Source organism: Musca domestica, unplaced genomic scaffold (assembly GCF_030504385.1).
Source record: "Musca domestica strain aabys unplaced genomic scaffold, Musca_domestica.polishedcontigs.V.1.1 36, whole genome shotgun sequence".
NCBI lineage: Eukaryota > Metazoa > Arthropoda > Insecta > Diptera > Muscidae > Musca > Musca domestica.
Window position 1 is genome coordinate 8157524 of NW_026712318.1, and position 27343 is coordinate 8184866.

Below are 27343 nucleotides of genomic sequence, written 5' to 3' on the forward strand. Positions count from 1 at the left end.
TCAAATTTATCATACAACAACAATTACTTTCTCCTGATCAAAAAAAAAAAAAAAAAAAACCAAAACATTTTTAAATAAAAATTGTCAAATTTATTGAATAATAATTATAATTTTAAATATATTTTATTTTTATTGTAGAATTGGGGAAACTCGTTAACGGCGTCGACTTTACACAAAATACATCAATTTACGAAGAAGGTGGAAAAATATAGCCAAGCCATCAGCCAGAGTCCTTTCCCAGGAATGCCATTCATTCATTCAGTCCAACGGTGAGTACAATTTTGATTGGTGCAAACATAGTACAATCTCATTTCCTCTTCAGCACGTCGAGTCTGAGCCTGGAAAAACACAGATTCACGATGACCACACTTGGGACACTCGTGATCTTCGGTACGTGGCAGCGTTGGATCCGAAATGACATCGGGGCAAATGTGTGTCAACTCATCGATTTCGTGCATAATTTTGTTCACATAAATGCAATTGGAATCGGCCTCCTGACGATAGTCACAATTACGACATGCGTACATTAGGATCTTATTTTCCTTGTCCTCTTTGGGATACAACATGTTGTTGCACTCCTGACAGAAACGAATGCCCACATAGCCGGGACCTTCACTGGCAGCAGCATCAAAAGACAATGCCATGGCGTAGAATGTGTTGTCTGTTGTTTATGGGGATAAAGATAGAATGTTAGTGGATGGTAGCAAACGTCAACCTGAAAATATATGTGAAAAAGAAAAGATATTGTTGTAAAGTCTTATAACAAATAAAAAAATATTAAATAAAAAAACATTTACAATAGCGTTTCATTTAATAATCAAAAGCCAGAGTAGGAAAATGAAAACCTAGTGCAACTAATTACCAATGTAACTACTTGTAAAAAATTATTTTAAAAGGTATGTCGCCCGAAATTGGTAGTTTCAGACCCTCAAAGTCGACAATTCAGTAGAGAAAAGGATTTTTTAGAAGTAAAATTAAATTTTATGACAATCCTCCTTTTTATTTTTTCCGCTGCTGGGATTGAACTCGCAAACTAACCATTTGTAGTAGTCAAAAACACTACATTCTGTGCAAAAATAAAGAGCTGTTTAAAGTCTTAAGTCTATAAAAAGTCATATACATATATATTACAATAGCACGTAACCGCTACTTCGTCAGCACCTTCGTGCACCTGTAAATGTTAGATTCGTTCCAACAGTTCGTGTTAGGTTTTTCTATTATTCAAAATTCACAATTTGTCCAGTTTGAAATATTTTTTAATCACAAAATTATACATCTTTCGAAATTTTGAGACTTTAAAGGTTTTATGTATTATGCGCGCTTTTCCTTTTTCGGATCCTTTGGGGGGAGATACTTAAAAACTGATACCAATATTAGGATTTTCAAAGTTTGGACAAAATCGTATGATCCGTTCTTGTTGTAAACGGTAAATTTTTTTCTATGAAAATCTTGACCTTTTATAGGGGTAGGTACCAGAACGATTGGACCGATGTTGTCCATCTCCGAAATTGATCTATGTTTGACAATTATATTACGATATACCAAGGTTGGATTAACTCGGATACTCTCTTCGAGAGTCATCGTGCGCACAAGCCAGCCTGACAGACAACCCGTATCAAATGATATATACCCTCTTTAGTCATATGGCTGAGGGTACAATTAGTACCATTTAGTACTTTTCGTACAATTTTAGTACACATATATGGAACCACCACCAAATCTAAACACCAGATACCAAGAGTGACCACAATATCAAATTTCGGGATTCCATCTCTATACATTCACTCAATACCAATTTTAGTTCAAATTAGTACTTTTCGTACAAATATAGTACACATTTTCAAATCAATCCCCATATCTCAACACCAACAGTGACATTTATATCAAATTTCAAGATTTTTGCTCCATACCTTCATCCAATATCCAATTTTGTACCATATAGTAGTTTTCGGACAATTATAGTACACATTTCCAAATCCACCTCCATATGTCCAGGCTACAAATGATTAGCTATCCTAATGCCAACTTTCAGATTTCAAGCACGCAATACCAAATTGTACCAAATATGGTACTATTTAGCATTTTTCTTACAACTATCGTACACATTACCAAACCACCTCCAAATCTCAATCCCAGATCCCAACAAAGACATCAGTATTAAATTTGAGGATTCCAGCTCTATCTCTTTACACAATACCCAATATACTACTTTTCGGACAATTATCGTGCGCATTTCCAAAACCACCTCCATATCTTAACCACAGACACAACAAGAGACTTCAATATCAAATTTGAAGATTCCAGCTCTATCCCTTCACCAAAACCGAATTTAGTACTATTTAGTACTTTTCGGACAAATATAGTACGTATTTTCATGTCAATCACCATATGCCAACCTCAGATGGCAAAAGTGACCTTTATACCAAATTTAAGGAATTGAATGTTTTAATTTCCCACATTACCAAAATCTAGTACCAAACTAATGGTACCATTTAGTACAATTATAGTACGCTTATCCAAAATCAGCTCATTCTCTCAACCACAGACACCAACAGTTTTATCGATATCAAAATTCTGTATTCCAGCTCTATCCCTTCGTCCAATACCCAATTTAGTGCCACTTAGTACTTTCGGACAATTATAGTACACATTTCCAAAACTACCTTCATATCTTAACCATACACAACAACAGAGACTTGAATATCAAATTTGAGGATTTCAGCCCTATCCCTTAACCCCAATAAGCAATTTAGTACCACTTAGTACTGTAAGTACAAATATAGTACGCATTACCAAAACCACTTGAATATCATAGCGTAAGACACCAAAAGTTATCTAAATATTTAATTTCAGAATTTAATTTAATATCATAACTTCAGATACCAGCAATTATCTAAATATCAAATTTCAGAATTTTATCTTTATCCCTTCATCCAATACAAAAAAAGTATCATTTAGTACTTTTCGTACAATTATAGTACACATTTTCAAAACCACCTGTATGTGTTCAGGCTACACATGATTAACTACCCTAATATCAAATTTCAGATTTCAAGCATTTTTTCAGCCTATACCAAATTGTACCAAATATAGTACTATTAAGTACTTTTCGCGCAGTTGTAGTACACTTTTCCAAAACCACCTCTTTATCACAAATCAACTACCAACAGGGAACCAAATACAAAATTTAAAAAAATTCCAGCTTAATTCGATCACCTTGTTCCAAATTTAGTACCATTTAGTACGGTTCTCCCACTTAGTGCACATTTCCAAAACCACCTCCTTATCTAATTTACTTTCCAACCTTGATTCTCATACTAAATTTCTAGATTTATCTCTATTCGTTCATATAATACCCAATGGTTCGGTTTTAGAAGTTTAGTACCATTTTAGAACTTTTCACAACCCTAAATTTCGATTTTCCAAACACCCTTTGGTAAACCTATTGTGCACTCCATCAGTGATTCTCATTTCAATTCAATTCTAGCCCATTCCGTTTGTCCAATACAAAGTATTCAGTTTTTAGTACATTTTAGTACTTTTCGTACCCTTTTAGTATGAATTTCCAGATCTCTGTTCTATCACACGACTATAGCCGAAGACTGACCTTCGTGCAAACTATTAGTCAATCAGTTATTTCACTTCTCTTTTATACATATAAAAGATAAAAGACCTCTAACAAGTCTTCCACAGGCAAAATATTGTTCTGATGTCTCCATAAAAAACAGCTTATGTGGATGGAATATTTCTTTTAGGTCTGGATAGAAATACTGTCTCAAGTCCTCTATAAATAAATTACCTCTCACGGACCTCCAATAGACAGGAAATCTCTTTCAAGTCTTCAATAAAAAGAAGCCCTCGGATAGGTTACTATATAGAGGAACTCTCACAAGTCTTCTATAGCTAGAAGACCACTAAAAATTCTCCTACGATAAAAAAACCTACGGCACTTCGGTATATTGAGGACCACCCACAGGTATTCGGTGACAAGAAACCCTATGACATTTTGACTTTTTGTGATCCCGTTTAATAGGAGTTTTTAACCCTATTCGGACCCCTTGGTGACTCGCTTGATGGTTAAAATTTTCGACAAAATAATTCTCGGATTGTTATCTTTAATTACACTATATCCATAAAATCCAAAGACTCCAACGAATCTTAATCCGAAAATTTAATAACATGTAGTAGAGGGCGGAACATGTCCCCTCTCTTTATCAAGATCAAGACAAAATTAATATTTCCTAACAAAAATAAATTACCAATATAAGGGATCCCGAAATTATGATTCAAACACAAATGTCATGTGCTATCGCACCTGTATGCAACCAACAACGAACACTAATTGCTGACATGTTGTACATTCATTGTGAATGATGACTTCCAGGGGCATGCGTTCATCCCCCCCTCACCACACCACACCTCGCATAGCGTAACCAAATATGGAAAGCGTTCTCATATTGACTCATATACATCACACACAATGGATGGCATTTGAATAATTCTTTTGTTTCGTAATAATTTATGACACGATAGAAATGAAAACCACCAAACCTTTGCATATATCAACCTTCCTTCCATCCATCCTCTACCTGTGCTGTCCATATGACATCAAACTGTCACAAAAACTGACATTTGATGAGTGTTTCTTTTCATACTTAAACAATTTTTCAGCTATTTAACCGCACGGACAGAAATGTTCGTTTTTCGTTGTTGTTGTTGATTTCTTGGTTTCTTCTTCGGATGGGGGAAACCGCCAGCAACAGCAAATAATAGTTTCGTTTTGAAGATATTTTTAGCATTTATTCTGTTATTCATATAATTTATTATTTTTTTGTGGTAAAGAAATTGTACCGTATTTTGTGAAGTGAACAACAGTGGGTTGGGTCGAAAGTGATAATAATAGATGGCATATCAAATGGAGTTTCACAAAGTGCAAGCCGCATTTATTGCCCGATCGAGATTAACATTTGTATAAATCATTTATTTGGCCAAAATTCCTTCATTTTGAAGTTTACGGACAAAGAAATTAGTAACACCTTTGCACAATGGACCCACATCCAAATTTCTGTCCAAAACTATTTCAACATCTTTTTATATGAATCCTCGAAGCCAACAGTGACCTCAATATTAAATTTCAGGATTCAAGCTCTATCCATTCACTCAACGGCAAATTTAGTATAATTTAGTTGTTTTCGAATAGTCATAGTACGCATTCCCACCTTCTTTCAAAACTATATACCAGGAGAGGTTTCCATATCAACTTTTCAAAATTTCAGCACTATCCCAAGATCCAATCCCAAATTTGTTTCCGAATACTACATATATTTAAAATTACCTCCTTCTCTCCAGACTAGACACCAGCAGTGACCCCGATACCAAATTTCAGACTTCCATCTGTATCCCAACAACACATTTTGTAGCACTTTGCAGTTTTCGTACGTTCATAGTACGCATTTCCAAAACCACCGGGTTCTTTCAACTACAGACATCAACAGTGACATCTATATAAAATGTCAGGATTTCAGCTCTATCCCTTCACTTAATACCAAATTCAGTAGCATATAGAAATTTTCGTATAATTTCAGTAATTATATAATTTCAATATCAAAATCAGTCCAACTTAGTACTTTTCAAAACAATCTCCACAGCCACCAATAGTGGTATCCTTCACCCAATACCAAATTTAGTACCTTTTATAAATAAAAAAAAACATATGTAACCTAAATATCAAATTTGAGTATTTCAGTTCTATCCCTTTGCCCAATATCATATATAGTACCATTCAGTACTTTTCGTACAATTATCGTGCCCATTTCCGAAACCACCAGCATGTGTCCAAGCTTCACATGAACAGCGACACTTATACCAAATTTCAGATTTAAATCGCTATCCTTTCACCCAATAGGAAATTTAGTACCATTTAGTACTTTTCGAACTATATTAGCACACATTTCTAAGATAACCTCCATATCTCAATTCAAAATACCAACAGAGAACTCAATATCAATTTTGAGGATTCCGGCCAGTTATAGAGGCATTTAAAAAACCACACGTCAATAGAGAGCTCAATATCAAATATCATAATTCCAGTTCTTTCCCTTCACCCAATACCCAAAGTACTAAGTGGTACTACTTTTCCAACAATTATAGCACATATTTCCAAAACCACTTCTATATCATTACCACAGACATCAAATTTCAGGATTTCACCTCTATTCCTCCACCCAATACCAAATGGTACTATTTAGTACTTTTCGTACAATTATAGTACACTTTTCCAAAACCTTCTCCATATCTCAATATTAGACAGCAACAGTTATAGCAACATTAATGTTCACGGTTTCAGCTCTATCCCTTCTACCAAATTTAGTACCATGTAGTACTTTTCGTGCAAATATGGGACGCATTTCTACACCACTGTCAAATACCATCAATAATCTAAATATCAAATTCCAGAATGTTATCGCTATCCCTTCACCCAATACCAAATATAGTACCATTCAGTACACATTTCTGAAACAATGTCCAGGCAACACATGTAAAATGACCCCAATCCTTTTTTGGCTCTACTTTGATAATCTACTGCATTTTTCCCGTAATAATTTTTTGTGTTGCACAGTATAATATTCTCTTTGTAGATAAAAACACAAAAGGTGTTTTGGGTTCTCATAAGCCATAAACGAGGGGTAGCCCATACTGAGTTGTATTATCACAACAATTAATATATAGCTTTGAAATTTGATAGAATTACGTGTGGTTTAAAAAATGGGTCATGTTGGTCCAATTTGTGGTATAGCCCACGCATAAGGCAAACTCCGATTTCAAGCACTTAGTTTAATAAAATTACAAAATCTGTGTAAAGAATAGAATACCCAGATTTTGTAATTTTGAATTCTTATTATGCAAAAACACTACCTGGTATAATGGTAGATTCCTTAGGTAAATTCAAATTCAATTATCCAAGGCACAAACCACCCATTTTGCACAGTAGTTAAAAGGGTCGTAAATAGATCTAAAAAATATTTATGCCTAAAATTACTCATATTTTAAAAAATGTGAAGTAAAATAAATTCAATTCGAATTTTCCATTCAAGACTCTCGGAATTCTACTTTCACATTTTTACACTTCTGTGCCGTCCAATATAATTCCGCCAGAACAGTGAAAAGTTTTTGAAAATATGTTCAAATTTATCGACTGATCATTTGACGCGCTTTTTAAAAGCATAAGTTCCAATAACACTGCAATAATCAATCTGGTTTTTGATTATGTCGGTTCACGTTTTTATATAGGCCCCATATAAGGGTATATCCCGATTCCATGTATATTTTTACATTTCAGCCATATTATATATATACCACATATGAAGGTATACCCTGGTTTAAGCTATTTCCGGGGTCTTGAAATTGATTTGGTCATTTTTTTGGCATCTTGTTTCGGAGTAGCGCCTATATAAAGGTACTTCCGGATTTTACCTATTTCGAGGGTCTTGATCACATTGTCCCAACGGTTTGGCTAAAATTTTGTAGTTAGGCTACTTTGAGAATATTGGTTGCGAACCACAAAATTAAAATTTGACCTCAGGATTCAAAACCCTTTAAGGGATTTGCTGTAATTGCCCAATACGATAGCCCTCTCTCATAGTTTCTTAATCCCCAGATATTATTGGTTGTGAACGTGGACCTGAGATGTATGACTATATGGAACCTACATCATAACACAGACGTTATTCTCTGTACCATAGTGGTATAGAAAAATGACCTTGTCAAATTTCATTTATTTGTCTTAAACATTGTGACGACCACTATCTCAATCTCAACAGCCAGAAGGTCATCGTCAAAAAAATATATATACTTTGTGGAATCTACCATCAATCCTATCGTACCAATAAAAAATATATACTGATTTTCGTCTTCGAATTGAATAGATTTTGGCATATACTACCAAATTCAGCCTGGAAGTCTGAGTGTTAAATTTAAAAATCGGTTCAGATATAGCTATAGCTCCCTTATATATTGTCCACCTGATTTGTTATGTTTGTCCATCACAGCCGCAATATGAACTCCACCTCAACGATATTTGATGTCAGCTATCAGACAGAGCATAGACATAGCTGTGCTAGGTTTTAAAGAAATCGGTTTAAATTTGGATATAGCTCCCATGAAGGTTTCAATTTTTTTTATATATTATTCAAAGTTTTCAAAATCCTTCCTTTTTGGAGTTCACTGAGGAGGATATGAGTAATGGACTCATCCCCAATTTTCTGTCCAAATCTATTTCAACATTTCTATGTGAGAATCCTAGAAACCAACAGTAACCTCAATATCAAATTTCAGGATTTCAATTTATTTATTTATTTATTTTTTTTTTATTTATTTATTTATTTATTTATTTATTTTTTTTTTTTTTTGAACAATCATAGAATGCGTACCACTTTCTCTCATAACTATATACCAGCAGTGGTTTCCATATCAACTTTTCAAAATTTTAGCACTATCCTAAGACCCAATCCCAAATTTGTTACAGAACACTACATCACCAGTAACATCTGTATCAAATTTCAGGATTTCAGCTCTATCCCTTCACTTAATACCAAATTCAGTAGCATTTAGAAATTTTCGTATACTTATAGTACTTATTTTCAAAACCAATCCTGAACACCAACAGAAATATACAATTTCACGGTTTTAGCTCTATCCCCTTAACCAATACCAAATTCAGTTCAATTCAGATTTTCGTCCTCTTAATTGTATATTTTTATTTTTTCCGCAACACAGTATCTGAGAACATGTCAAATTAAAAAAAAAAAAACACAACAAATAAACTTCAATGTGAAAACTTCATGTATGCATGATGTTAGTACCATCTAGTGAACAACATTATGGTCATAAATTATAACAATAGTCATAATTGAAAAATATTAATAAAATTTAACAAAAAACCGGCAGACACACACACACAAAACCAACAAAACGCAAAACAGAACAACTCAACACGTCATTTGTTTGTTAAAAGTTGTGTGTTATTTAATTTTTGGTTGTTCAGGAAAGGAATACTACAACAAAATTAACATAGAAATATGTACGTATAAACGCCAAGAAAGGCCAAACTGACAGACATAAAGCAACAACAACCAGTAAGGAAAGCTCAAAAGTCGGGCGGGGCCGACTATATGATACCCTACACCACTATGCATATTAAGTAGAGCTCTCGTAAAAGGGTTTATACAGGGCATTTCAGAGCTCTATGAGATATTTGGTACAAAATCAAAATCTATCTAATTCTATCGTGCATTTTACGAACTATAGCTATCTCTGAACCGGGTTTCTCCAAAATTGACGTATTAGCTTCTAGACTGAATTCGGTCTTATGTACGAAAAATCAGGTGATTTGGGCTGATATTGACCATTTAGTGCACATTTAACCCGAAATCGGATGAAGATATATATGGGAGCTATATCCAAATCTGAACCGATTTCGATAAAATTTAAAACAGCTATTCCTGTGCTCCAACTAATACCTGGTACCAAATATCACGGTTGTGGAGTGAATATTACGAATGTAAGGGACTAAAACACTAAATCGGATGAAACATATATATGGTTGCTATATCTATATCTGAACCGATTTTCACTAAATTTGATATACTTGCTTCTAGGCTGAATTTGGTCAGATGTACTAAAATTCAGTCCATTTGGACTTATATCGGACATTTGGTGCACAATTAACCCGAAATCGGATGAAGATATATATGGGAGCTATATCCAAATCTGAAACGATTTCGATAAAATTACAAACAGCTATTTCTGGGCTGTATCTTATATCTGGTACCAAATATCATTCTTGTGAATTGCATATTACGAATGTGAGAGGCTTAAACACCAAATCGGATAAAACGTATATATGGGAGCTATAGCTGTTTCTGAGCCGATTTTCTCCAAATTTGTTGTATTTGCTTTAAGGCTAATCTCGGTCACATGTACTAAAATTCAGTCCATTTGGACTTATATCGGCCATTTGGTGCACAATTATCCCGAAATCGGTTGAAGATATATATGGGAGCTATATCCAAATCTGAACCGATTTCGATAAAATTTAAAACAGCTATTTCTGTGCTCCATCTAATACCTGGTACCAAATATCACGGTTGTGGAGTGCATAGTAGGAATGTGAGGGACTTAAAGATCAAATCGGATGAAAGATATATATGGGAGCTATAGCTATATCTGAACCGATTTTCTCCAAATTTAATATACTTGCTTCTAGGCCGAACTCGGTTGGGTGTGCCAAAATTCAGGTAATTTGGACTGATAGTGGATATTTGGTGCACATTTAACCCGAAATCGGATGAAGATATATGGGAGCTATATCTAAATTTGATCCGATTCTCACCAATTTCAATAGGGTTCGTCCTTGGGCCAAAAAAATATTGTTTGGAAAATTTCATCTCAATCGGATAATAAATGCGACCTGCATTTTGTTCACAAGAATACATGGACACACGGACGGACGGACGGATGGACGGACGGACGGATGGACGGACAGACGGACTGACATGCATAAATCGACTCAGAAAGTGATTCTATGAAGGTTCTCAAAAGTAAGTATGGGTCTATCTCGTTTCCTTCTCCATGTTACAAACAAATGCACAAAGACATAATACCCTTACCACTATGTGGTGTAGGGTATAAAAACATGAAGACAGCAGAAGGAGGCAAAAAATGTGAGAGCGAAAAAAAAATAAGGAAAAACAACATCGAAAACACCGAGTTTGCGTGTCAGCTATAATTGATGATAAATGTTATGTAATTAGAAAATGTCAAGTCTGTTTTTGTGGAACTGTTTTTTGTGTTTTTCCTTTTTTTTTTGGTGGAATATTAAAATGCACACACACACACACACACTCGCCACACAGGGGCTCATCTGTTTAATATTCAGTGTATAACAACACTAATAACACCACATGGACAACACATCTAATAATTTAAAATTTTAATTAGATATTAAAGAGACGGAGAGAAGGAGACAAAAACGCGACAATTAAAAAACATAAAATGAGAAGAAGAGCGGCATAAATGCCAACTAAATTCAACATTTAAGAAAAAAAAACGTTGTTTGGGGCTGGAGTGGTAAACCACAAAATGCACTCATGACCCACTTCGCTTTGTAATCGCCCATTTAAATCCTAGAGTAGGGCGTGGGCCATTCATTGACACATTCGTAGTGGTGAACAGAAAACACACTGACAAGGTTAGGTCAATTATAATTTTTATACCCTCCACAATAGTATGGAGGGTATATTAAGTTTGTCATTCCGTTTCTAACACCTCAAAATATACATTTTAGACCCCACAAAGTATGTATATATTCTTGATCAGCATAAAATTCTATGTCGATTTAGCAATGTTCGTCCGTTCGTCTGTGAAAATCACTCTAGCTTCCGAACGAAATGAAGTAGGTTGATGAAATTTTACTCAAATGTGTATTATGTCTGCAGGACTTTTGGTATTGGAAATGGTTCACGTCTTCGTATAGCCCCCAAATAACGGTCCCACCCGATATGCGGTATTTTGATGATTTTAACGACATTATTTACCGGAATTGTTTCAAATTTGGAATTTTAAAGTCCGTAATAGATACAACAGTATAAAACAGAAAATGGGCCATGTAGGTCTACGTCTTCGTATAGCCCCCATATAACGGTACCTCCCCATATTCGGTATTTTGATGAATTAAGCGACATTATTGTTTCAAAATTGGTATTTAAGGTTCGTAATAGATACTGCGGCTTAGGACAGAAAATGTGCCATGTAGGTCCACGTCTTCGTATAGCCCCCATATAACGGTACCCCTCGATATTCGGTATTTTGATGATTTTAGCGACATTATTTACCGGAAGTGTTTCAAATTTTGTATTTGAAGTTCGTAATGGATGCTACAGCCTATGACAGAAAAATGTCTGTGCAGGTCCACGTCTTCGTATAGCCCCCATATAACGGTACCCCCCCCCCCCCCCACCATTATTCGGTATTTTAATCATTTTAGCGACATTATTTACTGGAATTGTTTTAAATTTCGCATTTGAAGTTCGTAATGGATATTACAGCCTATGACAGAAAATTGTCTGTGCAGATCCACGTTTTATAATCACCACTGTACCGGTATTGTGATGATTTTAGCTACATATTTTTTTCTTTCAAGTTTCGCATTTGAATATTGTAATAGCTTGTGACAAAAGTTGCCTATGCTGGTCCACGTCTTCGTATGGACTCTAATATACGGCTACATTAGGTATTTTCGAGATATTAACAGAATTTTTTACGGATTTTTTTTCGGAAATAGTTAAATTTGTACCAAATGGTGGAGGGTATTCAAAGTTCGGCCCGGCTGAACTTACAGCTTTTTTACTTTTTTTTTAAATATTATGCATGAAAGCAAAAATGTCGGAAATAGCATCAAATTTCAGAATAAGGTTAGATTTGTTCGAATTGGTCACATTTGTCACTGCCCGAATGTTGCTCTGCGGTATGTTGGCTCCTTCCCGGCGAAGCGCTTGCTTTGGTATTTTTTTGTGCCAACCTTGCTTTCCAAAATAGAGGTGGTCATTGTGCGCAGAAAACGAAGCGAGGTATTTGTAACCATTCTTGGGTGGCGCGTGCTGGGTACGATGGTGCTGACTCCAGTTGGAATATCCAAGGTCAGTGGCCAAAATGTTTGCGTGCCCAAGGCTTTAATACACTCTCCAGAATATTTTCGCGATAATTTTCGCATTTATCGATTAATACGAGCGGAGAGCGACCATCGGCTGTTATCACCATGGCCGGCGCTTGAGTTCTGGTGGCCAACCGAAGGTGAACATTTTCAGCTGACCTCTTTGCCAATTAAACACGATCATTTTGTTTGTTTACAAACTGCTGGACAACGAATGTTTTCTCATGGGAGAAACCCAAATTCGGCAGTTCACCACTTTCGGCCAAGCGAAGCAACTCTTTAGATCTTTATAATGTTGCCCCTTTGTGGGGGAGGTACTTGATAGAGTGGACCGATATTGTTCATTTTCCCACATGACCTAGCACTGGGGCAAATATTAGAATATGCATAGTTGGAGCAAAATCGGATAATCCTTTCTCTTTATCTGCAATAAAATATCTTTTCTTTGGGAAAATTTCGATTTTTGGTGGGGTAGGTACCAGAACAAGTGGACCGATATTGCATATCTCCGCACTCGATTTAAGTTTGATAATAATATTACGATGTACCAAGATTGGACCAAATCGGATACTCCCTTCGAGAGTTATCCAGACAGACAGACAGACGGGCGGACATCGCTAGACCGACTCCAAATGTCCTAAAACGGATTTGGTCCAAAGAGACCTGGGGTCTAAAACCGTTAGTTTGATGAGGCACATTTTGGCCGTATATATATCCTCTCTATCCATATGGCTGAGAGAATACTGAATACTTTGTATTGGACAAACGGAATGAGGAATTTCGAGTGGAGTGGTCCACTTCTTCTGATACATGTTCCATAAAGGTACACACCTGGTACGTTGTAATATATATTAAACTTAGCTAAAGATAAGTTGATAACTCTCATATAAAAGATCAATATTAAAAAAAAACAGTAAAGAAATTCTTAAAGTCGGGCGGGCCGACTTTATGATACCCTACACAACTTTTCTAATTTAGTAGAGCTCTGCATAACAATAAAAAGTTTTTATGGGAGAATTCAGTCTTATACGCTATGATTACAATTATAATTTAATGTTCCATTTGGTGCACAATTTATTTGGAGCTATATCCAAATCGGAACCGATCTCGATAAAATTTGGCAAAGATATTTCTGAGCTGTATTTGATATATTTCCCTGAATATCGTTGTTACGGAGTACATATTACGGCTGTGGGTAATAAATATAACAAATTGGATAAACAGTATATATGTGAGCTATAGCTATATCTGAACCGATCTTTACCAAATTTGACATACTAGCTTCTAGACTCAATTCGGTCGTAAGTGCCAAACAAATATTAGACGTTTGGTGCATGGGAGCTATATACAAATCTGAAACGATCTGGATAAAATTTAACAAAGGTATTTCTGAGCTGTATTTGATATATTTCTCCAAATATTGTCGTTACAGAGTGCATATTACGGTTGCGGAGGACAAAAATAACAAATCGGATGAACAATATATATGGGAGCTATAGATATATCTGAACCGGTTTCGATCAATTCTGGCATACTTATTTTCAGGCCTAATTCGGTTGTATGTGCAAAATTCCATAACATTCGGGCTGATATTACACGTTTGGTGCACAATAAAAGGCAAATCGGACGAAGATATATATGGGAGCTACATCTAAATTGTGACCGATTATCTCCAATTTCAATAGGGTTCGTCCTTGGGCCAAACAAATGTTGTTTGGAAAATTTCATCTCAATAAATGCGACCTGCATTTTATTCACAAAAATACATGGACAGACGGACTGACATGCATAAATCAACTCAGATAGTGATTCTATGGAGATCCTCAAATAACACTATGGATCTATCTCGCTTCCTTCTCCATGTTATAAACAAATGCGCAAAGACATACCACTACGTGATGTAAGATATAATCAAACAAAAATTTCAAAAAAACGGACGTAGGCATCTATAGGCAAACCCAATTGGAAAAAACAGGACCATAAGGAACCAGGAACAAAAGACCTAAAATCGGACAGAGCCATGATGCAGGAATCAAAACGTGATGCTATGATAATTTAAATTGGGTCAAAATTTTCAAAAAAAAAAAAAAAAAGTTAAAATAATATGGCGATGTTGGTATATGAGTAATATACAAAAACATGGATCATTTTCGAAATGTTTCTCTACAGAGCAAATTCCGTTGAATATGCGGCTGAAGCCTTGAATAGCAATATAGGGGCTTATACCAAACAATGGATTTATAAGCAGCACTTAAAACACTAAATAACACCTATTTTTGTTGAAAAAATTAAACCTAGGAAAAAGTACATCAACTAGCGAGGGTTTACAAAATAGTTGGCTGATTTGGTGAGATATTGGGGCTGGAATCTTCCAAATACCAAAAATAAAGCGATACCGTTGGTAGCATGGACCGATTAAAACTTTTCACAATAAATCCATCCTTCATCTAGATTTTGATACACAAAATCCGATCACAAATATATGTAACTAATGATGTCTCGAGCGGGCTGCTGCCAATTTAATGAAAATTGGAGATTATAAATCATTATCTACGATATCACCTTTGTTTAGAAATCTACTAAAATTGTTCCCATTTGCAACCACTTTTAAAAATATCGCAAGAGATTCAACGCCTGTGTTATCATCATCATTGCCTTCATCTCTTGGCTGTTGATATTGTTGTTGTGGTTAGTGAATATGAGACCCCCATGGGAATTTGATACCGTTGTTTTTCCCAAAATTTATCGACAAAACAGCCAAAAAAAAAAAAAAATAAAAGAGCCAAAATTGAACTCGTCACATGTGCTTCACATTGTATGCAACATTTCGTGCTCTGCTTTCAATTACGGCCACATACTGCAAAAAGCAAACATTGTAATTTAACCCGTTGTCATTTCTAAAATTTCTTTCCAAAAATTAAGGAAAGAAAACCTAAAACGCCGCAGATCGTATTGTTGTAGTAAGTAGTTCGGTTGGTTTCATGAAGTTCAATGTTAGCCCCTTTGGCACTTAATTAGTTTGAACACTATTGCACAATGGGGCGGGTTTGGTTTTGGGATTAGCATTATTCAACATTTTGGTTCTTCTATATACTTAATCGTAGAGTTTCCTTTTTTATGAGATGAGGGGGGTTTTTTATACCCTCCACCATACATAGTGTGGAGGGTATATTAAGTTCGTCGTACCGTTTGTAACTTAGCGAAATAAAAATTTTAGACCCAACAAAATATTATTGATCAGCGTAAAATTCTAAGACGATTTAGCCCTGTCCTTCCGTCCGTCCGTCTGTCTGTTGTAATCACGCTACAGTCAAAACGAATAAATATTGGAAGCTAACATTTTGAACCGATCTGTATTTCATCTGCAGGCAGGTCAAGTGCGTAGATGAGCTATGGAATTGTCTGAAATTCCACACAAGGAGGTATTGTCTCAAATTCTACACAAGAAGTTTTCTGTGAGTACTTTACCCCCTGAAGGAGAATTTTCTATATAGGTCCAAGATTTTCTGTATAGGTCCAAGATGATTTTAGCCACATTTTTCAATGGAAAATTGAGAATTGCCTCTTTTTGGAATAGCGCCCATATAACACTTTTTGGTATTTCCAGGATTTTCGTGACATTATTCACCGGATTTGCGTCAAATTTCGTATTTGAAGTTAGTAGCGGATACTACAATCTATGACGAAAAATTGTCTATGCAGGTCGACTTCTTAGTATTTTGATGATATAAGCGACATAATTCACAGGAGTTGTTTCGAATTTCATATTTGAAGTTCGGAATCGTTATTACAGTTTATGACAAACAAGTTAAAAAGCAGTAAGTTCGACCGGGCCGAACTTTGAATACCCTCCACCATTTGGAACGAATTTAGAAATTTCCAAAAAATAAAGTCCTTAAAAAATTCTGATAAAATTTTTAAAAAAATAAGCCATTACCATATTCAAATTCGAAACTTGAAATAAACGGGGAATAATTTAGCTAAAATCATCAAAATATCGTATATAGGGAGGTATCGTTATATCGGAGCTGTGCCTGAACCAGCATAGACAATTTTCTGTCACAGGCTATAGCATCCATTACGAACGTCAAATACGACATCTCAAAAAATTTCGGTGGGTATTGTACCTATCGAATATAGGGAGGTACTGATAGACCTGATACCCTCCACCATTCTATGGAGGGTATATTAGCTTTGTCTTTCCGGTTGTCACTCCTCGAAATATTCAGAAAAGACCTTACAAGGTATATATATTCTGGACCAGCGTAAAATTCTAAGACGATCTAACGATGTCCGTCTGTCTGTTGTAATCACGCTATCTTTCGATCGAATTGAGATAGAAGGCTAAAATGCATAGTTTACCAGCGGGCAGGTTAAGTTCGTAAATGGGCCATGTCGGTCCTCGTTTTGGTATAGCAACCATACAACGGTACCTCCCGATTTTCGGTATTTTGACGGTTTATGTTCCTTATGGCTACTACAGCCTATGACAACAATTTTTGTATGCAGGCCCAAGTCCTCGTATAGCCCCCCTATGTAACGTTATCTCTCGATATTCGGTATTTTGATGATTTCAGCAACCTTATTCACCGGAATTGTTTCAAATTTCCTACAGAAAATTGTTTGTGCAGGTCCACGTCTTCAGTATCTCCCAATACTCTGTATTTTCATGACTTTTGCGACATTATTCATCGTATTTTTAACAAATTTCGTATTTGAAGTTCGTAATTGGCACTATAGCCTATGACAAAAAATTCGTATACATGTCCACGTCTTCGTATAGTACCATAATTGTTTATTTTATTTTTTTCATTTTTTTTCGACATGGTGGAGGGTATTAAAAGATGGAGCCGAACTTTCTTTTTTTGGGAATAAGTTTCATTGTTTGTTGGGAGGGGTGCAACGAATACTTCCTCCAGAATTTTCGCGGGTACCAGCCAGACTGATGAACAAGGCCAGATCGACCGCAATATGTTCTAAAATGAATTTCATTCAAATACACGGTTACTTAAATCATAGCAGAATTGTTCATTGCGAAGGAAACTTGCTCGCGAGCAGTATTGCTCGAAGAGTGGGAGTTTTTACGGAGTCTACTCGTGGCTCTTTAGTTTTGTGTGGGAGTACTCCCTGTTTGAAAAATTAGAGAGGGAGCAGAATCGCTTAAAAAAGTGGAAGAGGGGGAATGGTTTTATATAGAAAAGTACACATACCAAGACATACAGCGAAATGTACTCGGCAAGAGTAGAATATGCTCGATTTTGAACAAATGTTACTCCTACTCTAAAATGAGGAAAATATATTCCCTCTTATTCGAGCAACATAAAAAAAATTTAGTTTGCTTGATGTTTTTCTTCTCCCAGGAGTGCACTCGCTCGGATTCGAATGAGTTTTACTCTTTGTACAAATTCGAGCGTGTTTGTTTGAGTTCTAATTTCAATGAGACAGACTTTGGACCGTATAAAATGATCCATTCCCCCCAGAGTCTGAGGTCATAAAAAATACACCTTTACTCCCACATCATGCCACTGTGTGGCATTTGTTGGAGTTTGTCATCGTGGTTGCTGTTTTCCTTCATTTCGAATTATTTTTTTGTTGTCCTTCTTCTTCTTATTACTCCTTTTATTTTTGTCGATTTTCAAAAGAATGCAGTGATGCAAAAATTGAACCCTAATTATTTGCAGAATGTAAATTGCCCTTGTATTAAGAAATAAGCCGAGCCGAAAACGAAAGGAGAAAAACAGTCCCTATGGAACGTTAACGAAGTTTATGCTTGATGGTGGAATGTCTTGTATTCCAGCCGTACTGAATGGGGGTTCATCTTCATGGCTGAGTGTGTGTGTGGGGGGGTCTTTTTAATGTCATTGAAGTTTGTGCGACAAGTGAACGGACAAATGGATGGTCGAGTGAGATCCATATGTACGAATGTTTATGGCAGGTTAGCCAGATATCCACCAGACACAACGAGATATGAACACAGATAGATACATACATACACCCGAATATAAACTCTCTGAAGTGAGTGTAGTTTCGCAGAAAGGCTTGGCCGGTCTGGCCTTGCCTTGCCCTGCCATATTGTCCCGTCTTGCCAGCAGCATGCCGTAGCCAGTTATGGGTTGTCTTAGCAGGTTATGACCATTTCCAGCCAGCTACCCGTATGTACGTATGTATGTCTGTACGGAACATACTTCACTTGAATTGTTTGTCATATTTGTTTTTCGAGTTCGGTCGATAAAAATAACAATAATGATGACGATGACGCTGACGATGATGACAAAGGAGTAAGTCGACTCAAATTACTTTTGTTTCAATTGAAAACAACATTGTTTTGTTTCTTGTGGGGTTTCTTTTGTGAAATGACAACAAATCCCGGTGTGCCCTTTGACTATGGCTGTTGGGAGCGAGCCTCCTGTTTTATTTTTTCCCCGAGTGTTCAATTGCATTCTTTTCGAAGAAATGTTGTCCCTTTTTCTTATTATTCAGTTTGCAACAAAATGTACTTCAAATTTCTTTTACTTTCGTTTTTTTTTTTTTCGAACTAGCCTCAACAATGAAACTATTCTTCTAAAATTGGAAAATAAGAAAATAGCTTTAAGAATTTTTTTGGATTAATTTAATAAATTTAATTACCATTTCTAAGATAAAAAGAAGTTAAAAACTATTAATTTAATTCGATTAATATTAATATTTTGTGGGGACGGTACCAGATGGCGTGAGCCGATAAATTTCATATTTCCATCAGATCTCTGGTTGAGGGAAATATTTAGAGTGGACCAATAAATTTCATATTCACATCAGATCTTTGATTGAGAAAAATATTTAGAGATACCAAATTTCGCAAGATATTAGCGTTAGATATTGAAAATTGTGACAGTTTGTGTGGAAGGCACCAGAAGGGGTGGGCCGACATTTATCATCTTTATACCAGATCTTGGGTTAGTAAAAATATTATTATTTGCCGAGTTTGAAAGGAATCAGATATACTTTTATGAGCTTTATGCGTTATTCAAAATGTTGACCCACTGTGGGGAAGGTACCATAAAAAGTGTTCCGATATATTCCGTCTTCAAACTAGATATTGTGTTTATAGAAATATTGGGATGTACCGAATTTGAAAATAATCCAATCCTCGTTTCATGAGTTTCATGGTTATTTAAAATATTCTCCCATTATGGAGGAGATACCAGAAGGAGTAGGAAGATATCTGAAAATAATAATACTGGGAAATTCGAGAGGAGTCGGATGCGCATTTTATGAGGGGTACATAATGGAGTGGTCCGATATCTACCATATTTACAACAGATCTTGTTTTGATGAAAATATTGATTTTAAAAGGAATAGGATACTTATTTCACTTTCTTTGGGATATATTATTCAATTTTAAACCATTGTGGGGGAGGTACCAGAAGAGGTGGTCCCTTCTATCGGTTCTTCACTAATTAGCATAGCACCCATAGAACGAAACCTCTCGATTTTTGGTATTTTAAAGTTTTTTTAAATTTTCAACCAAATTAGGTAAAACTTGACAACTGCGGTACTCGGTAGGTCAGTTCGCCTTAGGTCCACGTGTTGGTATTGCTCCCATATAACGGCACCTCCCGATTTTCGGTATTTTGAAGGTTTCTGCTACAATTTCCAACCAATTTAGCTGAAACTTTACAATTGTGGTTCTCGGTAGGTCAGTTTTCTCCTTATTCGCCATAGATCCACTTATTGGTATAGCTCCCATATAACTCCCATATGACAATTGAGGTTATCGGAAGGTCTATTATCTCTTTGCCAAAAATGTTCGATTTAGGTCCAGTAATTAACATAGCCCCCATATAACGGCATCTCCAGATTTTGGTTATTTTGAAGGCTTCTGCCACAATTTCCAAGCAAATTAGCTGAAACTTGACAATTGGCGTTCTCAGTAGGTCTATTCTCTCCCTGCAAAAAATATTCGCTACAGGTCCACTAACTGCTCCCATATAAGGGTACCTACCGATTTTCAATATTTTGAAGGTTTCTGCTACAATTTCCAATCAAATTAGATAAAACTTAATAATTGGGATTCTCGGTAGGTTAGTTCTCTCCTTGCAAAAAATATTGCCATGGGTCCAGATGCTGGTATAGCTCCCACATAACTGCGCCTCCCGATTTTTGATATTTTGAAGGTTTGTGTCATAATTAGCTGAAACTTGACAATTGGGTTTCTCGGTAGCTCATAATTTAAGGCCTACTTTTTAACGAAATTGTTTGAAATTTTGGTATTAAGATTTTATAACGGGTTCTATCTCTGGTACCTGCATATTGGCGTTTTACTATACCACCCATATAACGATACTTCCGAATATTCGGTATTTTGAAGATTGCAGCTACACTTTCCACCAAATTTGTCTAAAATTTGGTGTTTGTAGTTCGTAATGGGTTTTAGATCCGATGGCAGAATATTACATATTCCCATAGCGGGAAAATAACGATACCTCTCGATATTCGGTATTTCGACGATTTGGGATTTCTTTCGACATCGTTATAAAGAGTTCGTAATGGGTTGCACATCCGATGGCTGAACATTGTATGCATAGGTCCACGTTTTCTTTCCGGGCCCATATAACGGTACCTCCCGATATTCGGTACTTTGAGCCACTTTTTCAATGAATTTGGCTTAAATTTGAGTGTTTGTAGTTCGTAATGGTTTTTAGATCCGGTGACAGAACATTACACACATAGGTCCACGATATTTTACAGCGCTCATATTGCGGCACCTCCCTATATTCGGTATTTTGACATTTTAGGCCACATTTTTTATTGAATTTGTTTCAAAATCGGTGTTAAGAGTTCGAGTTCTTTGGTGGGCTGAACATAGTTTGTATAGGTCCAGGTTTTACTATAGTCCCCATAAAAGGGTACCTCCCGATATTCGGTACTTTGACGATTAAAGCCACTTTTTCAACGAATTTATCTAAAATTTGTGTTTGTAGTTCGTAACGGGTTTTAGATCTGCTGACAGAACATTACGCATATAGGTCCATGGTTTTTTATAGCGCTCATATTGCGGTACCTCCCGATATTCGTTATTTTCAAATTTTAACCCATATTTTTTATGGAATTTCTTTAAAAATCGGTTTTAAGAGTTTGTAACGGGTTCTTCGGTGGGCTGAACATAGTCTGTATAGGTTCAGGTTTTACTATAGTCCCAATATAACGGTATCTTCGAATATTCGGTATTTTTACCTTTTCTATCGGATTTGTTTAAAAATTTGCAGTTTTAGTTAATAATGAGCTCCACAACCGGTGTCAAAGCATTGACCATATTTGTCCAAGATTTTCATATAACCGTACCCACCGATATTCAGATCTTAATTACCCTAGATTCATTTTTCCACGGTGTTTTGAATTTGGTATGAAAATATATAACAATCTTTCAGATTTATAGTTCCCGCTTTGGTATGGCCCCCGTATAAAGGTTCCACCCAATTTATTGTATTTTAAAAATTGAACTGCATTCTTCAACCGATCGCAAGTTGAAGATTAAAGTAGAACACGTTTGAGATACTTTTATTTATTTTTTTATCTAATGGTGTAGGGTTCTGAAAGTTCTGCCGGGCCGAACTTAATGTTTTTTTTTACTTGCTATTTTCAATACAGGTCCACGTTTTCATATAGTCCCATAGCTCCAAATATTTTGATAATTTCAGCCATGTTTTCAAGTGTTTCCAAAACCACATCCAAATACCAACCCTAGAAATCTCCTATTTCAAGCACTGTTCGTTAACACAATACCAAATGTATTTCCAAAGGCACCTCGGTATTTTAGCCCTACCAAAGAGCAATGACCCAAATACCAATATTTCAAAATTCCAGCTCCATCAGGTTACCAAAATTCAAATTGTACCAAAGTACCATTTAGGACCGTTTTTACACTTGGCAGGCATTTCCAAGGAAACCTCCTAATATAAAGCCTATTTCTCAAATCTGACTGTTTTTACGCTTGTCAGACAAGCCTACTTCCCATATCTGACTAAAGCTCAAGATTATACATCCATCCGATCTCATAATTCCAAATCGTACCCAATTGAGTGAATTTTAGAAATTTCAGAATACCAAATCACACCTCAGTTTTTCTGTTGCTCAGTGTTATGTTCATGTGAAAGATAAGCTCACGGCTATTTTAAAATCATATATGTCAATGAAGATCTTAAAAATTGAATGGAGGATAATCTGTTGTTTTTATAACTGAAATGAGTGTTAAAATTTGGTTGCAATAAAATACCAATGCTACAACGCCTCCACAGATTTCACCTTATTAATTTCAATCAATATGTCGGATGTAACTGTAATTGGCTACAACAAGAAGATAAGACCATTGTGTGATGCTGGCCGTTGTCTGTTTTATGTCGTATTAATGGATTTTTTATTTTTGTGAATTGTGTGTCTATTTATACCCTACAACACTATGTGTTGGGGGTATTATAAGTTTGATTGGGCCAAAAATTATAACGCCTCGAAATATTGGTTTCCCACATGGGAAAGTATATATGGATCTTCCTATCTCGCCGAGTTAAGTCGATCTAGCTATGTATGTCCGTCCGTCCGTCTGTCCATGTTAATTTGTAATCACTCTACAGGTCACAATTATGGCCCGATCTTCACGAAATTTAGAATGGAGGTGGGGCTAGGGTCAGAATAGAACCCTAATTCTTTTAGAGATGATCGCATAATATTTTTTATCGCATGCGATTTTTTCAATTTGACTTATAATATTTTGTAATATTTTTTCACATTACAACACAGGTTGGGGATATTATATAGCTATAGCAAATATCGTCCGATCCTCACGAAAATTTTCACAAGAGTAGGATTGGGCTCAGAAGGGCTAGGCCTACTGTTTTTAAAGATGTCCGCAATAAATTAGGGGTTGAAATGGGCCAACAACTAAAAATTTTCCTGATATTGTAGCCGTTATAGAGGTCACAAATAGAAACCAAAGCACACGAAATCTCGCATAAAGTAAGAGTTACTGGCGATATCTGAAATACACAAAAGACGAACTTCTGACTTTTTATGCTGATTTCGTTGACGAATATAGCCAAATATCGTAGACAAGCAAATCATATAGATGAGTCTAAATTTGGAGGTACAGAGGTCTTCTTGCTTTTGGAGAGGATTGCAAAATATTTAGGGGTTCAAATTAACAAAAAACAGAAATGTTTTTCGGATCACACAATTGAAGCCAATCGACACGCCTGTGAAGAGAGTTAAGGACAGGGAAGAATTCTAGCATTTTGAATGACCATTGGATTATATTTAGCTGTAAAATAGACTACAACAACTAACAGCCCGACGGAGTGCATAAATGTTGGGCAAATGTCCCTAGTCAAAATCCTAATTTCAAAAGAGAAATCTTTCAATATGGATGGATGGATTTGGACATAATGGGGCTTCTAACATATGTAGTGTTGTAGGGTATAACATAGTCGGCCCCGCACGACTATAGCCTTTGCTTACTTGTTTTATAATTTTTTTTTCGTTACGTGAATGATGGCATTATTTTGCTATTTACAAACGCAAACATATAAATGATTTTGGTAGTGAAAGATATATGTTGGCTTACGTCAAGTTATAACTTTAAATGTCCCGCTGATTTGACTAAAATGAGGAGAATAAAAATAACGCTATAACGCTTTTAATTTTTTTTTCTTACCTTAGATGTGTCTCAAGTTTTTAGATATTTCAAGGACCGTGTATCTGAAAGAAACCCAAAAGATTTGAAATCAATAAAGCTTTTAAGGAAACCATGACTATTACACAGCACTTGTTTTGTAATTTTGTAGGAATTTTATTAGCGTCGTAAATGACAAAGTTTTGCCTAATAAAAGCAAATTGATTATCTGCATCGATTCATTAATGAATTGTAATATTAAACTGGCAAAAAATAGTGTTCAATTTTTATGGCATTATGGCATTTTTATGTGCATTAAAAATTGTGCCTTTTGACATAAACTATCGAAATCTCAAAATTTCGTTTTGCTTTTACATCCTCAGGGTATATATCATTTGATATAGCCAAAATATCTTTCATCGAATGATCGGTTTTAGGCCTTAGGTCTCTTTGGGCGAAATACTTTTGGCGAGATTTGAAGTCGATATAGCGATGATTGTCCGTCTGTCGGGCTGGTGCACACAATAGATCGCGAAAGAGGAGTACTCGATTTGGATTAGGGGCGTGTTTTTTAATTATTTTTATGGAGGAGGGCATATTAAATTTGTCATTCCGTTTGTAACACCTCGAAATATATATATATATATATATATATATATATATATATATATATATATATATATATATATATATATATATTCTTGATCAGCATAAAACTCTATGTCAATTTAACGTCCATCTGTCGTAATGGGTACTATAGTCTATGACAAATAATTGTATATGCAGGTCCAGGTCTTCTTAAAGCCCCTATATATCGGTACCTCCCTATATCCGGTATTTTGATGATTTTAGTGATATTTTTACCGGAATTGTGTAAACTTTTGTATTTTAAGTTCCAGGTAATTTTGTCAAAGACATAAAATTGTCTACGCAAATTCAGGTCTTCGTATAGCCCCCATATAACAGAACCTCCACAAGTCTGTATTTTGCTGATTTCAGCGACACTATTCACCGGGATTGTGTCAAATTTCGTATTTGAAGTTTTTAATGGATACTTTAATCTATGGTTTATATTGAATGACTCGAATATTTTTATAGCCTCCACCCTACTATGGATGGTATATTAACTTTGTCATTCCGCTTGCAACTCTTCGTAATAATCACCGTACACAAAATTCCATGTCGATTAAGCGATGTCCGTCTGTTTTTTCGAAACACGCTATCTTTCGAATGAATTCAGATAGAAGGCTAAATCACATATAATTTCATATAGGCCTATTTTCGGTATTTAGAGTTCGAAATGGGTTCTACGTCATGTGGGACTACTTTGTCAGTGCTGTTCGACGTTTTCTTATAGTTCCTAGATTGCCTACTTAGGTCCAGGGTATTGCAATACCTACTCCTCCGGGTATTCATGTGTGTTGTTTAATGTAATCACTTACTTTGCGTCTATCTCACAGTGGTCTTAGCACCAGGTGAATATAATGCGTCTACTAACGCCCCCACTAAAGTGAACAGCAATTCGCTCGCACGTATTTGAACGTGGTCACCTCCTTGGTTAGGAGCGGAGCGGTAACTCCTCATTCAACCGATTTGGGTTTAAACCACAACCACAGGTTCCTGGTGGAATGAAATATTAATATATAAAGATGTAAAGAATCGCTGACTTGTTTTGCAAGTTATGACAGATAAAAGTATTGAAAATTGGGACCCTTTGTGGGTGAGGTACCAGAAGGGGTTGGCAGATGTATGTAATCTTCACAACAGATCTTGAGTTAGCAGAAATACTTGGATGTACGCGCTTCATGACTAGTCCAAAGGAGTCCAGAAGGAGTGGACCGTTATATCCCATTCTTAGAGCACATCTTGTGTTAATTAAAATAATTGGAAGTGTAAAATATGAAGAGAATCAGATGATTATATCGGAATTTTTAATATTTTTTGTTTTTCAAAATTTTGACCCTTTGTGGGGGCAGAACTTGATGTAGTGGACTGATATTGTCCATTTTCTTACCTGAGCTAGCACTGATGTCAATATTACGATTTGCGAAGTTGGAGCAAAATCGGATAATCTATTCTGTGCAGTAAGATGTTTTTTTTTTTTTTTTTTTTTTTTTTTTTTGAAATTTTTCCTTTTTTTGTGGGGGTTACCAGAAGGAGTGAACCGATATTGCCCATCTCCGAACTTGATCTAAGTTTGATAAAAATATTACGATGTACCAATTTTGGAACATATCGGATACTCCCTTCGAGAGTTATCGTGTGCACCAGCTGGCCTGACGGACGGACGGACATCGCTAGATCAACTCCAAATGTCCTGAAATGGATTTGGTCCAAAGATACCATTATTTCGATAAGGCACGTTTTGGAGGGTAAATATCATTTGATATTTTTATGCTCTCAGCGATATGGCTGAGTCGAGTTTGTCAAAAAAGGGTTGTCATATTCAATTCAGGAAATGAGTCTAACCTCTATTGGTTTGCCATGATTAAATTTTACATTTTTGTACATCCTACAATAGTATTTTTCGTGGGGGTAGGGTTTGGGTTAATAGAGATTCCTATTTTGAAGATGTAGCCTCTCTGCCCAACTTTTATTCTTTTCTTCGCTGGTTTTAAGTGTTTTTTTACATGTTAGCCTGTTTTATCCGAAAATTCCAGATATTTATCTTTGACTGATTCCAAGACTATGATCATCTTGACTTTTTTCAAAGGTAATATGCTTACTCATGCCGAAAATTTGCAGATGAGCTGCTGAATTTTGAGTAAAATTTTCAGGATATTTCCTATTAAAATCATCTTTAAGTATATTCCGCAAAAAGACTAGAAAAGGCTTTGGAAACAAGTACTTTTTTAGAGAAATGAAGGCAGTTGGATGAGGTAAGTTACATTTTTTCTTCGACCCTCCTTTTCCAACAACTTATTGTTCTTTCCCACAATCTTCATGTGTGTAATTTGGGGTATATTAATAATTATTTTAATGACGATTCTGAT

The 27343-nt window shown here is 35.7% G+C and overlaps 1 protein-coding gene across 3 annotated transcripts in view; it reads right to left on the reverse strand.

The window, feature by feature from the left end:
* Positions 1-240: 240 nt before the first annotated feature.
* LOC101894142 (DNA-directed RNA polymerase II subunit RPB9) overlaps positions 241-27343 on the reverse strand; it is a 33610-nt gene continuing 6507 nt past the window's right edge. For 2 of the 3 annotated variants that reach the window (XM_005178444.4, XM_005178443.4), the window contains exons 2-3: positions 24393-24436; positions 241-715 (exon numbers count right to left, since the gene is read on the reverse strand). In XM_005178444.4, coding sequence (XP_005178501.1) covers positions 255-644 — 390 coding nt within the window. In that variant the 5' untranslated portion in view covers positions 645-715; positions 24393-24436 and the 3' untranslated portion in view covers positions 241-254. The remainder of the gene's footprint in view (positions 716-24392; positions 24437-27343) is intronic. The other variant, XM_059125947.1, reaches the window with a different exon arrangement.